This window comes from Vicia villosa, linkage group LG4 (assembly GCF_029867415.1).
Source record: "Vicia villosa cultivar HV-30 ecotype Madison, WI linkage group LG4, Vvil1.0, whole genome shotgun sequence".
NCBI lineage: Eukaryota > Viridiplantae > Streptophyta > Magnoliopsida > Fabales > Fabaceae > Vicia > Vicia villosa.
In genome coordinates, this window is record NC_081183.1 from 189,844,768 (window position 1) to 189,859,747 (window position 14,980).

Consider the following 14,980-nt stretch of genomic DNA (forward strand, 5'->3'; position numbering starts at 1 on the left):
GATGGAGGCATGAAAATAAGCATTGTTCCCATCACTAAGCCTAAGCCAATCCAACTTAGCTTTTTGTCTAAGATCCATGTTCTCGATGTCCCTCCATTTTAACAATTGATCTGTCCAATGCTTAGCTTGTTCTATAATACAAGGGTTCATTCTATCATCAACAAGCTTGAGCTGAGTATCCTTTAGTTATTGTCTAGCCTCCTCTATTTTCCTTTGGATATCCTGTAAAGGCCTATTCAATCTCTTTAAAACAGGGATTAGCCTGTTCAATTTCAACCACAGAACCTACATAGAAGATCCTGTACACGATAGATTCCAGTTTTGAGCCACAGTAGCAAGATAATTTTCCAGCTTAGTAGTGGAGTTCCTAAACTTGAATTGCCTTTGTGGTTGTATGTTAGGAGTCAGACTCTTAAGGTGTAAGATACCATGGACAAATACACTTGGGGGCCTCACTGTCAGGACTATATCCACATATTTAGTCAGCCAATCTATGTTCCCTAGGACCCTATCAATCCTAGAGTAGATAGTATTGTCAACTTGCTTATTTGACCATGTGTAATAGTCACCTATACTATCCATCCCTGCCAGCCCAACATTCTCCATCATATTTTCCAGATCAATATACTCTGCCTCAGTCACAGTTCTACCACCAATTATGTCTTTTGCTCGAAGAACATTATTAAAATCACCCAATAAAACCCAAGGCCCTTGTTGATGTTGGTGAATCTGCTCTATATCCTTCCATAATATCCTTCTTTGATCTGGTTGATTCTTTGCATATATTGCTGTAAGCCAATATAAAAATCCTCCAGAATTATCATACACCCCACAATGAATGAGCTAGCTGGTACTTCTCTCATGTCTAATGTCATATTTAGTATCTTCCCACATTAACCAAATACGACCATTCTCATGCTTGTCATAGTTGTCTAAGAACACACCCTTAAATTGTAATTTATTACTCACTACATTAGCTTTATTCTTATTTACCCTAGTTTCAAGCAAAATGACAATTTCAGGCCTAAGATTTGAGAGGCATGAGCTTACCCCTAATATCTTGCCTGCTTTATTAAGCCCCCTGATATTCCAAGATAGCATCATGTGTTGTCATTGATCACCAAAGCGTCATTCAACAGACTAAGTGATTCAAAAACATTCTGGCTCAGGAGATTTTCAGATGTACTTTCTTTAATTATCTCTTTTCCTCTTCTACTTCTTTCAACTGTTGTCCAACTGGGTTCTTCAACAGTAGCTGTGTCCTCTTTATTCTCCACCCCAGTGTCCTTTCGCTCCTCCAGTTTAGCTTCCTTGGGTTTCCATTGTTTTGTAACCTGTTTTGGTTTATCATCACAGTTATGGCCTACCTTTTGACATCTTTTACAGAACTTGGGCTTCCATTCATACTCAACTGGCTGCTTCATTTTGTTCCCCTCAGTATCTCTAATAGTTATCTCTGTGGCTGGAGTTTGAGTAATGTCGATTTCCACAAGTATGCGAGCATAAGAAACCCTCAGCCTATTTGTTGTGCATTCATCAGTGACTATAGGAGTTCCCAGAGCACTTCCTATCTTGCTCAAGCTACGCTTTCCCCACAAATAGAGAGGCAAGTGAGGGAGTTTCACCCATATAGGAATTATACGCAACATATCTCTCTGCAAGTTGAAATCCGATTTCCAGTCCCTCAGTAGCATCGCCATATTACGAATAGTATAGGGTCCCTTCATAAGCACCAGATCCTTGTCATCAACTGAATGAAATCTTAGGATAAAATAACCCTCATCATTGTAAAACATATCAGGCATCTTTACAAAATTCTAATTCTTTATCATATACTGCTTGACTGTGTTCATACTCAAATCACTTCCTATCACATACATGATAAGTGCAGATTCTCAATACCTCAGTTCGCTCATGATATCCTCTTCCTCAATAGCTACCTCAATTTCACCATTGACGAGCTGCGGTGCTACAAACTCAATTTGCATACCGTTGGAAGGATTTCTATTTCCACTAATAACATCCACCCAGAGTTTCTGGGGCGTGACCGCCGCTTCTTTCCCCAGTGGAGCTCTCGACCATGAGCGACAAAGGGAGGGGACGACCGAAGAAGGTGGCTCCACCGACGGTAACCCATGGCAATCAATCATCCTGTAGTGGTACGGTGAAAGTGAATAATGACAATGGAGGCTTTAATTCAAATGGTAAAAGTGTACATAGACTCACATTAATTACATGTTGATTCCGTGTCCAATAAAAATATTTTTATTTAATTCTTATCCTATGAAATAAAAATAGAATAATGAGAGTAAAATATCTGTTATACTCATTCTAAGTTATACACATTAATATCAATATTAAATATATCAAAATTTATATTTTAGTTCCCTCACATATACGCAAGAAATTATGTTCATTGAAAAATTCTAAGTTATTCAAAAAAATATGCATGATTCAAAAATATATACATACTTAAAATTCGTTCTTCTTTGTTTGTTTCTTTGATCTCAATGCATGTATTTTCTTAACTCATATATAGTAACTTCATTTCTTGCATTTGGTTAAGAAAGAGTATACAAATTAGAGAGAATCTTACGATTACTTTTTAATGTATGAATGTTTTGAATAGAATGAGTGGTAATTATGAGTAAAAATAGCCAAACTAAATGAATGGTTTTTCTTTTTGGGCAGCAAGAGTATGGTTGTGTGTTAGAGTTTTTGTGAGAGGAGTTTGAGAATAAATAAATGAGAGAAGTAGATGGAAAGCAGTTAGATTGATTCTTAAGAAAGTAACTGATACTTGTGTTTTGAAATATGTAAGTTATTAAATTCAAATGCTTGCCATGGATAAGTTATCAATTTTTAATTGTATTTTTGTTATTTATTAGAAAAGAAGATAAAGGGTATTTTGGGAATAAAAAATAGGTCAGCCAAAAAACATGTATCTTCTTTATATATAATTATAGATTATAGATAATTACTTTTTAATGTACTTTAGTTATTTTATTTAATAGGTTTAGACTATTCAAAGACATTTACTTCATTCAAATGTGTTGGTGAGGATATGGATGATGATGATATAATGTAAATATTATTGTCGGCTAATATCTAGTTTTAGAATAATTTTTGTGTTTGAAGATATGGTTATGTGTTTAATATTTGTAGGACAAAGAAAGTGAAGCAAAATTATGGAATGATGATGAATACCTCATAAGAAAAGTCAGAAAGATGGAGATGATATCATAATTTTCTTGGATAATTGTTTAATATTTTTTCGTTTATTTATATTAAATTTATCCAAAGTAACTTTATTTGTATAGTGTTGATGGATAACTGCTTTGATATTTTAGATTATCATCCAATTCTATTTTGCTATGCATTATGGAATACTTATCAGCAGTTCTTTTTGTTGAATATTTGACAATTCTAGTTTGTTACTTTTTATATACATTATGGGATATATTGGTTATGAGATTTTGTATGATTACGCATGGTAGCAATAAGTTATGTTGTATGTTTTTTTTTGACAAAAAAATATTAGTAATTGCAAGTGCTTTTGCAATTTTTTTTGTTACTGATGCAATATGCGTTTTTTTTTTAAAAAAAATGAAAGATGCAAAATATATGTATTTTTTTAAAAAGGAAAAAATAATGAAATGTTAGGGTCATAGTTTTAATCGAAAATTATAGATTTTTTCAAGATTCGATGTTCATGGATCTCTATGTGTATCGTGAGGATATGTGGGAATGGGATAGGAAAAAACATTTCTTAGTGGCGGGGATCGGATACAGGGAAAATTGGAGAGTAGTGTAACGCCCCAGATTGCTTTCAAGATTATCGATTGACTCCATTAACTAACACGGGTCTTTTCAGCATGATTTGTCCTCACTCACACGCTTTCTGAGAAATTTCTCAAAAGGTTACCCATCCAAAAATTGCTCCAAGTCAAACACGCCTAACTGCGGAATTCTTATGGAACAGACTACCGAAAAGAAGATGTATCTTGTTGGTATAGGTAGTACCTATCAATCCTTATATGCATTCCTTCAACTATGCAGTCCCTTCCATGCATATCCTTAGGATCCCTTTCAATCTGATGTGGCGACCACCCTTGCCCCAGCCCTCAGGTCTTACATACGGTGCAACCACTCCTTACCTTCTTCGGCCTCGGGTGTTACATGCTCACCAGCTTTCGCATGGTTCATCCTCGAACCACATTGTACTAGGAGAGGTCTGGCTCTGATACCATTTGTAACGCCCCAGATTGTTTTCAGGATTATCGACTGACCTCACAAACTAACACGGGTTTTTCAGCATGATTTTTCCTCCCTCATACGCTTTCGGAGAAACTTCCTAGAAGGCCACCCATTCCAAAATTTCCCAAGTCAAACACACTTAATTGTGGAATTCTTATGGAACAGACTACTGAAAAGAAGATGCATCTTGTTGATATAGGTATTACCTATCAATCCTTATATGCATTCCTTTAACTATGCAGTCGCTTCCATGCATAGCCTCAAGATCCCTCTGATTCCGATGCGGCAACCACCATTGCCCCCTTCGCCCTCAGGTGTTACATGCCCACCAGCTTCTGCATGGTTCGTCCTCGAACCACATCGTACTAGGAGAGGTATGGCTCTGATACTATTTGTAACGCCCCATATTGCTTTCAGGATTATCGATTACCCCACAAACCAACACGAGTCTTTTCAGCATGATTTATCCTCACTCACACTCTTTCTGAGAAACTTCCCAGAAGGCCACCCATTCCAAAATTGCTCCAAGTCAAGCACGCTTAACTGTTGAAAATTTATGGAACGGACTACTGAAAAGAAGATGCATCTTGTTGATATAGGTAGTACCTATCAATCCTTATATGCATTCCTTCAACCATGCAACCCCTTCCATGCACAACCTTAGGATCCCTCTCATTCCAATGTGGCGACCACTATTGCCCCCTTCAGCCACAGGTGTTACATGCGATGCAATCACTCCTCGTCTTCTTCGGCCTCGGGTGTTACAAGTAGGGCGGGAAGCCGAGAAGCATCCTTCCTGCATTTGATGCCCCGTTGACATCCCTAAGAAAGATAGTTGACCTATAAGGTTAACACTCGAACACATAATCCAATGAAAGAATGAGAAGTAAGGTGAAAGTGGGATTGAATCTGAATACCTAAGAATGATGTGTTTTCTCTATTATATAATGGGAGCACTTAAAATCGTATTCAAGGATTACGTTACATAGTCTGGACAACTGTCTAATTAATTTGGAAAATTGATGATGTCTATGTGTTGGCAAATTCTTTAAAAATTCTCTCTCCCTCTCTCTCTCTCTCTATATATATATATATATATATATATATATATATATATATATATATATATATATATATATATCTTTCTCTAGGTCCCCCGCTTTCTAAGTGTTCAGGGAAATGTAGGCTTTAAACACTAACCATGGTCTGAGTTCCCATTCTCCTTTAAGTCGGGCACTATCTATTTTTTGACCTAATTGTGACCAATGTCCCCTGCTCCCCGGTCTCTCGCTCCCTTTTTGGCCAAAATATAATCTGCATAGTTTATATAGGGTTGTGGTCTATTCAGTCAACCACTTAGGCTACAAGCTTCTTTGAGCACTAACTTTTTGCGGAATATATAGTTTTAACTCTATCCTTTCTTAAACATCCAACACTTTAATCCATCTTTTATGCCTCCCATTGCAACTGCTACTTTTGTGAAACAATTTATGTTTTTATATAGGGTTTCCTTCTTTCGCTAAGTGACCTCACTAAGTACGATCATGCTCGTGGGTTGCTGCTTTAGGGCGGTAAACCAGTCGTTGAAGGCACCACATAGATCCTTTTATGAGTCAATCGTGGCTTCCGTTAGGGTTAGTGCGAAGATCTTGCACTTTATGGCTCATTGAGTATGGTAGTAGCCCATTTAGTTATCCATAGGCTCAACATGCTTATGTGGATCCACGATTTAACTATAAATATATTGCTTTGGAGGCTTCTATGCAGACCTTAGAATCCTGATATCGGGGATACAAGCAAACATTAGGTTCTTTTTCTGCTTTGGATCTAAAACTCTTCATTGTACTTTTCCCTCGTTTAAGGATGCAACACTAATGAATGATGAGGACGACAAACCTTAAGTGAGGGATGGGGAGTGTGGCTATCGCCCATCCCTTCAAGGTTAGGTGGACGATTTTTGTGTCTTTGATGCGCCGCTGAGGTTGGAGACCTTGAGGTTTCTCCCCGTGGTGATGTTTCCTTAGTGGAGATGGCATCAGGTACATCTACTTGATTGATTGAGATGCCGTTATTTTAGAGTGTTATTCTTTGGTGTCACATGTTACAGACTCTATTCAATTATGAATAACCTATATGTTAAGAATCGTGAATTCTATTGGTGCACCAACATATAAATGTTATTCAACAGCTCGATGAAACCCTATTTTCCAATATTAGAATGAAACAATTAAAGATAAAATAACATTTCTTGCCTAAGTATAACTGGCGGTGGATGAGGTTGATTTGATGATTCTCCTTAGTGAATTTTTTGTGCATATATGAAGTACTGGAAAGCTTGAAATGCTCATTGGCTACCTCTCGGTGGAGCAGGATCTTGTTGCGTTGGGTTAAAATGAGAAGCCACCACAACTAAATTGCTTCCTACACGAGGGGGAGGAGAAGGCCTAACACTCATCAGCGGTTGCAGATGCAACTTGCAATTGAACGAAAGATCAGGTAGATTTGGATGCTATAATGCTTGATGAATATGAGTATGTCTTTGGCTAAGGAATATGTTGAAGCATCAAGGAGGAAGATCAAGATGGAAATTTGGACCTTTAGAAAGAAGATTGTAAATTTTGGATTGAAAGAAATATGAAAGCAAAATTTCGTGGGAATCAGAAGTCAATTCTCACATACAGGTCTACTATTCAGGTTAGAACTATAAATGATTAGTGAAATAACATAATAATGCTTGTTGCAGTGAACTTGAGCTTCTAATACAGTGGAAAGGGGGCTAACCTGCAAGATTAACACTTTCTCTCTTATTTAGTGAGAGTTGTTAAAACCGTCTGCGAGGAGTGTGACATATAGTGCAAACAATCGCCTGATTGATTTGGACAACGAATAATACCTCTAGGGGCGTAGTTCTCTGCCTAAGGTAATTATGAAGAAACACCTATTTCTCATATTCATTTTCTTAGCATTTCGCTTTAGGCCTTGAGGATTTTATTTATATATATATATATATATATATATATATATATATATATATATATATATATATATATATATATATATATATATATATATATATATATATATATATATATATATATATATATATATATATATAGAGAGAGAGAGAGAGAGAGAGAGAGAGAGAGAGAGAGAGAGAGAGAGAGAGAGAGAGAGAGAGAGAGAGAGAGAGAGAGAGAGGATGGTTATATTTACTCCAAGAGTAAGTTATTATAACTTACTCGACATCTTGACCATTTATTATTTTCAATCTAATGGTTACAAATAATAAGTAATTAAATGTGGAGAGAGAAAAATATTTCTTATTATTTTTAACCATTAGATTGAAAATAATTAATGGTCAAGATGTGGAGTAAGTTATATATATATATATATATATATATATATATATATATATATATATATATATATATATATATATATATATATATATATATATATATATATATATATATATATATATATATATATATATATATATATATGGTATATTTGATTTGATTTGCTTTAGTTAAAAGTCAGGGGGTGTATCAGAAAAGATGAGGTGGAAAAAGATACCTAATTCAAGTTGTGTGACTTATCCAATATTGTAAAGCCCAAATAATGAAGAGAAAAAAAAAACTCAATAAAATTTGTTGTTCGTTATAAAAGAATCATCGTTATTTCTGGTTAGGGTTACCCAGTGCGGCCGCTTCAAACTTCCCGGTGTGAATCAAACCCTCATCAACCAGCCATGGCGGAGCAAGTGAGTCACCTTCAAATCAACTCTCCTTCTTTGTGCCTGTGAAAAATCTCCGATTTTCTAATTGATTTCTGATTTTGAATTTGCAGACTGAGAAGGCTTATTTGAAGCAACCCAAAGTGTTTCTATGGTAATACTGACAAACTTTCATTTTTAAATATGAATGTTGTTATTGTTTCAATTTCAGTGCTGTGAATCTGTAATTTTTTTTTTATGAAGCTCGAAGGTATCTGGGAAGGGGAAGAGGCCTGGTAAGGGTGGGAATCGGTTCTGGAAATCTGTTGGACTTGGATTTAAGACTCCCAGAGATGCCATTGAAGGTTTGTTTATTCTGAATTTAAGAATTATCTGTGATTTTTGATATTCAGGTTAGTGTTCTGTTAGTGATTGTTTACTCTGATAAAATTGAGTGTATCCTGAAATGAGGATCAATGTTTTAACTCTTTATGTAGTTGGCATTTTGTTGTTAGAACCATAGTTAGATAGATCGGTATGTCTATGAACAATGTTATGCTAATGTTATTATTTTAGTTATAGAATGTAGTGATTAATGTAATCCTCACCGTGTTCTAAGAATCATAGATAGATAGATTGGGCTGTGTATAGACATCAAGAGATTTGTATATAAGAAATTGTTGTTAGAATGTGTATCATTCATGTCTTATGAACAGTGTTATCAAATATCCATGGCAGTACTATGTATAGCAGACATACATGACAGTTTTTGGGCTCGCCGCAATTGTTAATGTATATTGCAGATTTCTGCCATGGTGGGATTTTAGCTATCTGCCATGGACAACACTAGTTTGGGATAATTGTCTAGTCAACTAAGTATGTTAGTTTTAATTGTTTCCTTTAAAAGCCAATCTGCGGTGCGCAATTAGGTGAAGAGCCTTTTTTTTTTTATCTCAATTTTTAAGTTTGAACACTTTCTTATGAAGCATGAACTAAGTATCTAATGTACTTATGTTTTATTGAGTCACATCATCGCTTTTATCTTATTATTATTTGTATATAAGATCAGTTGTGTTTGTATTGAAGGCCTTTTTCTAATGTTTTTGATGCAGGAACTTATATTGACAAGAAGTGCCCATTCACTGGCAATGTTTCAATCCGTGGTCGTATCATAGCTGGTACCTGTCATAGTGCCAAGATGAATAGGACCATCATTGTTAGGAGAAATTATCTTCATTTCATCAAGAAGTATCAGAGGTATTCATGACCCTTTCTTACTAGTGTGAGCTGTTTTGATTTATCTGTGTGCTATAAGTGTGTAACTATTTGTTCTGGTTATTTGTTCTTACTAGATACGAGAAGCGTCATTCTAATATCCCTGCACACGTTTCACCTTGTTTCCGAGTGAAGGAAGGAGATCATGTTATTATTGGCCAATGCAGGTTAGATCTTCGTTGAAAAACAGTTTTTTTTTTAGATTATTGAAGCAACAAGTTATTTGTAGTGTGTTTAAGCCCCCTATTTACATTTACTACTACCATGTTTACAGGCCACTTTCAAAAACAGTCAGGTTCAATGTATTGAAAGTTATCCCAGCTGGATCTTCTAATCTTGCAAAGAAGGCTTTTACAGGAATATGAGTTTGAAATTATCAGTGAGGATTGATGTCAATTGTACCTTAGTTTTAAGTATTTTAAGGTCATGACATTGTTATGATCCTATCAAAATTTGGATATGTTTAATTGTTTTGCATTGATTTGAGTAGCTAATGTTAAAGATTTTTGAAATACATATTATAGCTTGAGTAGTTGCACTTCTTTTTGGGCATAATGGTAGTGCTTGATTACTCATCTATATATTATTGAAATGTCTCTTTTTCTTGCTGATTCCATGGTTCAAGAATTCAGTTATATAGGAATATTATTTTTTTTTGTTTTTATTAGAGTTATTTTCTACCGCTGGGGTAGCTCCTATAGTTGAGAAGATGGTCGAAAAAAGACTCGAATGATTTGAGCATGCAGAGAGAAGACTTGTATATTCTGGTAAGAAGTCATATTCTGGTAGGAAGTCACATAATTAGGGTGAGAGGATGACCTAGATAGACCATAAGAGGAATTAAGAAAGATATCAAGGTCAACAATTTTGATAGAAAGATGGTCTTGGATAGAACATCAAGGTGTAAGTAGATCCATGTAGCCGATCCCACCGTGTAAGTAGATCCATGTAGCCGATCCCACCTCGACTTAGTGAGGTAACTCTTGATTGTTGTATTAGAGTTATTCGGTAGAATGAAAGCTTCATCAACAATTTTTATTCTATTTGTTTATGGATGCTTCTGAATGAAGGGGAATGATTGATAGTTAAGGAGATCGGTTTGGTATAGGCGTGGATTTGATATATGGCATGGGATGCAATTCGGCACCGCATCATCTATAAGATACATGCTGAGATCATAATGTTTTATTCAAGATATATTCTGAGATAATAAAGCTGAGATTTCGACTACATGGTTTTAATATTCTAAAAAGAACACAATTTCAACATTTTTCTTCCTAGATACTCAAGGTTTAAGGTGCAAAGAAGGATTGGTTGATGGTGATGAGGTGAGCTTCCGGTCACATTTCCTTTCTATCTCTTCTTTGAATTCTAAAATTTTACTAATCAAGTTACAAACAACTATTGTTCTGATTTTTGGTCTACTCCTTATATTTTACCCATTTTTGTCCGTTTCAAATTTTCCCACTTCATGATAACTTAGTTTTATCAAGTCCTTGGCACAATTAGAGATATTAAAGCTTAATAAAAAGGTAAATATGCTTATTAATTATTGGATTGTGATAAATGTATATAATTAATTAAATCACATTTACTGTTCTTGTCGATACAAACAAATTACGCAACAAGTCCAATACAAATCGAATAAACATAAACACTTGGTCTAATTATATCTCTGTCAAGGTGGAATTTGATTTTTCTCTATTTATCTATCCTTAAATTACTAATGAGGTGGGGAGGCTATGTTCGGTAAACAATTATCCTTGGAGAAAAATGTTCATAAAAGAAGGTTCTACAGATTCAAAACCATCTTATTTATGCCAATCACTAACTTAGATGTTAACACGCTTGAAACTATTCCTCAACCGTCAGACTAGAGCAGAATAGTTTCAAGATCTTTAAAATAGTTCACAAACATAATATTACTAAAGAGCTCTTTCTAGTCGAAGAGCTCTTTCAAGTCATATGTGGGTATAAGACAACCTCTCCACCCTTCCACGAGGTAAACACCTTTCTGGATCAAGGATCAACTATGAAACAGAGATGGTGATCTTCGTTGAGACATAGGAGCTAAAGTGGAGAACCTTCCACCCTTGATAAAGGAGTACAACAAAGATGAATGCTAATAATAAGGCAACGTAAAAAAAAAAAAATGTTGAAATAAATTAGCTTCTAATTGGAAGGACCATATTCGTCACCAACACAAGTGGAGGGGAATATATCCTTGAAACATTGATTATTTTAAATCGGTCAATTTTTAAGGTCTATTCAACCCCTTTATAGACCATATAATTTCCATATTTTTGCTTAGCCACCATTTTTAACTCGAAGAACCACCACTTGCATTTAATTCACCATTTTGTGCGAAATCAAAGTCCTTGCATTTAATGCACAGAGTGTTCTATTTAGAAATGAAGTTGCATGTTAATGGTGATTAGTCTCTTTGAATGCGTGATAAATTAGGGTTGTGGATGGAAACAATTTGGGGATGGAGTTTCTTAATATATCAAATTGAAAATTTCCCTAGTATTTTGATAAATATATTCTATCAAAAACACAAACGTAAACGAACTAATTTAAAATATAGAATATCAAACATACATTTTTTTCATTATGGAATTCAAACATACATCAACGCCCAAACTAGCCAAACATACGTCAATGATCCGGTCATCGATACCAAACCATCATAACATACAAAGATACAACCATAGTTCTAACTACTTAACATGTTTTATTTAGAATACATAAAATCTGATACTGGCACATCATGGTTTTCCTTATGTACCTATACTATTTTAACACAAATCCAGTTTGAACCTGAGGTTTCCATCAGAGCAAAAATCCTCAAATCTCAAGCATGGTTTAAGTGTGAAAATTTTAATTGGAAATGATGTGCATAGTCATTTAGCATCTAGATGACACAACGACGGTCAACAGAATAATTAGGTACCCAAGCAGCAGCCTTATTGCCAATGAAGTGGCAAACAGGAAAAGTTCCAGGATCAACTTTGAGAGCTTCATAAAGCAACTCAGGATTCATACCTCTTGTATCATGATGACAAACAGTTAAAGCCTTCGCTTTGGTTCCATCGGGTGCTACCAATGAGACCACGTAAGCCGTTGTTGCACGCACTTGGTGACAATTGAATACAACTTTTTCGAAATTCAATCTATGACACATCACTGCATTGTCACCAACTTTTTTGACTTCCTCCACCACATATTGGTCGTAATTAACATCAAAGGTACTTGAAATGGCCTTAATCTTTGTTGTTCCAAAATGTGAAATGACATAATCAATCATAGAATCTAGAGATGATACACAATGTTTGTGTTCTCCTTTAGCAGTAGGGCTCTTACAAAAGTCATCAAGACTTTGTTTATTTTTATTTTCCAGCCATAAGGAATCAGTGATACCTTGTATTGGCTCAGTGAATGGCCCCACCATCTTTGCAACTGAGTGAGTGTTACCCAATATGATTTTGTTTCCAGGATAGAGGTCATGTTGAAAAAAAAGTGTCGAGTATTGGTTTAATTCTTCGGCTCTAATAGGTAGGTTATTAGTTTTTCCATCTGCCATATGAAACATTTTAATTAGTTCAAAAACCATGATAAATAGTCTTATTACGAGGCAACATTGCATTATAAGTTTAATTAAAAGGGTAATAATTCATATTACTAACTAGGAATCAAAAGATCTGAAAAAGTATTGGGTAGAGGAGTGTTTGGCCAAACATATTTCCAATAATCTTCTCCAAATGGTATCGCACCAATTTCCACAAAAGCCAACTGTAAAAAAAATTCACATTTTGTATATTAGTGTTGAAAAATTTCTCCCACATTCTTTCTTATAAAGAAGGTCCTGAAGATTTCAAACAAAAACCAAATATACATTTGAAATATTAGTGTCAAGAAGATTTCAAACAAAAACCAAATAGATAACTTACACAAAACAGTGCCAGAACCGTGATGCGTGCAAACTCCATTAAGCTGGTTATAAAGAAGTGATAACTGTGAAGTGTTTAGTGGGTGTGTATGAAACTGATACAAGTTCCTCATTATTTATAGGTAAATACATACCTATAAATGCATGCAAAACTTGTCGTATTGATCTTATTGATTCCTCCAAGTGGTAACAAAGTTTATGCACATGGCATCCATGCAAAACAATTGCATTGTCTCCTCCAAATTTAATTATTGTCTCGAAAAGATACGAAAGATAACTTGTTTTCATGCACATCACCTTATTCCATGCAAAGTCTGTGTAGTTTCTGTTTCTGTCTAAACTTACAAACTTTTTGTACAAATGGCGTCCATGCATGAAGTTGCCATTAATTAGTATGTACAGTATCCAAAGTTTATGGTATCATTCATAGTGGTATGTAGTATCCAAAGTTTATACTTAGTATCCAAAGTTTTTGAAAAATTCCTACAAAGAATATATTTTTAAGGGTTAAATATTTTGATATTTTTATAAATATAGCAAATTTTAATTTTAATTTTTTTAAATTTTTTCTTCAAACAATGATATTCTCAAATTTTTAATCTTATTTTTTACTACTTTTTAATAATGGTATGGGTTTTTTTACAACTATCAACTATAGTTACTACGTTGGTTGGTAGTAGTAGAAATTTTAATCAACTATATATTTTGTTTAATATACTTTTCGTATCAATAAAATATTAAATTTTGTTTTTGTCCTATAAAAGAAAATGTTTTGGTCTCTACAAAATTATTATGCGCGTAGTTTTAGTTACTATTATTAAATCAATGTGTATTTTTTAATGATTATTTTGTCTACATGTTTAACGTTTTAAGAAATTCTTTAAAAAATACTCAAAATTTAATTTCGACGTCGAAATTTTCATTACTTTTATCATTATCTTTTGAAATTTAAAAAATTATATTTAATTTTTCTCATTTTAAAAAATTTTAAAATCTGATAAATAAATATTTTACGGTATGTATGAAAAAATAAAAATATAAAATTAATGGATAATTAAACCGTTTTCAAATTTTTTTGAAAATAGCATAGACTAAACTTGAATGCATAAAAATTTTATAGGGGCTAAAATATGTCATTTTTTAATAGGGAGTAAAAATAAATTTTGAAATATTTATAAAGTTAAAAAAAATTTAACCCAGTAAAAAAACATACTATCAAATGCCCTAAATTATCATTAGTGTTAATAATATTTACACTACATTAAAACAATTGGATAATTATCTAAGGAATTAATTATTTTCTTTCTAAATTAACTATAACTTGACAAGTGACAAAATTACTTTTCAAATTTCAAATTCCTCTCACCTTTTTTTCTTATACTTTTAAACTTTCATTTTAACTAGCAAAATATCCGTGCGTCCACACTAGTAAATTTATTTTATACGATATAAATATTATTTAGATATACATGTAAATTTAAAATAAAAATTTTAATTATAAAATAAATAATAATAATGTAAACTCAATTGTGTTAAATAATCATACAAATAAAATGGCCCCACGAAATGGAGAAACGAAAAAAAATAAATATTTTGACATTTGAAAATAAGAATTTTGTGTATCAAATAAAGTTAATTATTAATTAAAATAAAATAAGTATTTTACTGATAGTGGCCCGTGAGAGAATGAGAAATTTTGACATTTCAAATAAAGACAATTTTTATTCAAAATAAAATATGTATTTTATTAACAGTGTCTCCTAAAAAAGAGAAATTTTGACATA

At 33.6% G+C, this 14,980-nt stretch overlaps 2 protein-coding genes across 2 annotated transcripts; one reads left to right on the forward strand and one right to left on the reverse strand.

The window, feature by feature from the left end:
* Positions 1-7,903: 7,903 nt before the first annotated feature.
* LOC131594121 (small ribosomal subunit protein uS17-like) lies at positions 7,904-9,763 on the forward strand. Its single transcript, XM_058866215.1, has 6 exons — positions 7,904-8,020; positions 8,107-8,147; positions 8,237-8,337; positions 9,085-9,229; positions 9,325-9,414; positions 9,522-9,763. The coding sequence occupies exons 1-6, from the start codon at positions 8,009-8,011 to the stop codon at positions 9,610-9,612; spliced, it is 480 nt and encodes a 159-aa protein (XP_058722198.1). The 5' UTR covers positions 7,904-8,008; the 3' UTR covers positions 9,613-9,763.
* A 2,068-nt stretch (positions 9,764-11,831) lies between these two features.
* LOC131596466 (embryonic abundant protein VF30.1-like) lies at positions 11,832-13,314 on the reverse strand. Its single transcript, XM_058869120.1, has 3 exons — positions 13,198-13,314; positions 12,934-13,039; positions 11,832-12,823 (listed from the first exon to the last, which is right to left on the reverse strand). Exons 1-3 carry the CDS (start codon positions 13,234-13,236, stop codon positions 12,162-12,164), a joined length of 807 nt encoding a protein of 268 aa, XP_058725103.1. The 5' UTR covers positions 13,237-13,314; the 3' UTR covers positions 11,832-12,161.
* Between the last annotated feature and the right edge of the window lie 1,666 nt (positions 13,315-14,980).

Excerpts from the sequence above, each read along its gene's own strand:
- LOC131594121 (XM_058866215.1), top strand. Across the intron at positions 8,148-8,236 it reads CAACCCAAAGTGTTTCTATG|CTCGAAGGTATCTGGGAAGG; the intron begins GTAATACTGACA and ends TTTTTTATGAAG. Across the intron at positions 9,415-9,521 it reads GTTATTATTGGCCAATGCAG|GCCACTTTCAAAAACAGTCA; the intron begins GTTAGATCTTCG and ends CCATGTTTACAG.
- LOC131596466 (XM_058869120.1), bottom strand. The coding sequence starts at position 13,236 with ATGGAGTTTGCACGCATCACGGTTCTGGCACTGTTTTGT. Across the intron at positions 13,040-13,197 it reads CGGTTCTGGCACTGTTTTGT|TTGGCTTTTGTGGAAATTGG; the intron begins GTAAGTTATCTA and ends TTTTTTTTACAG. Across the intron at positions 12,824-12,933 it reads TTCAGATCTTTTGATTCCTA|ATGGAAAAACTAATAACCTA; the intron begins GTTAGTAATATG and ends TTCATATGGCAG.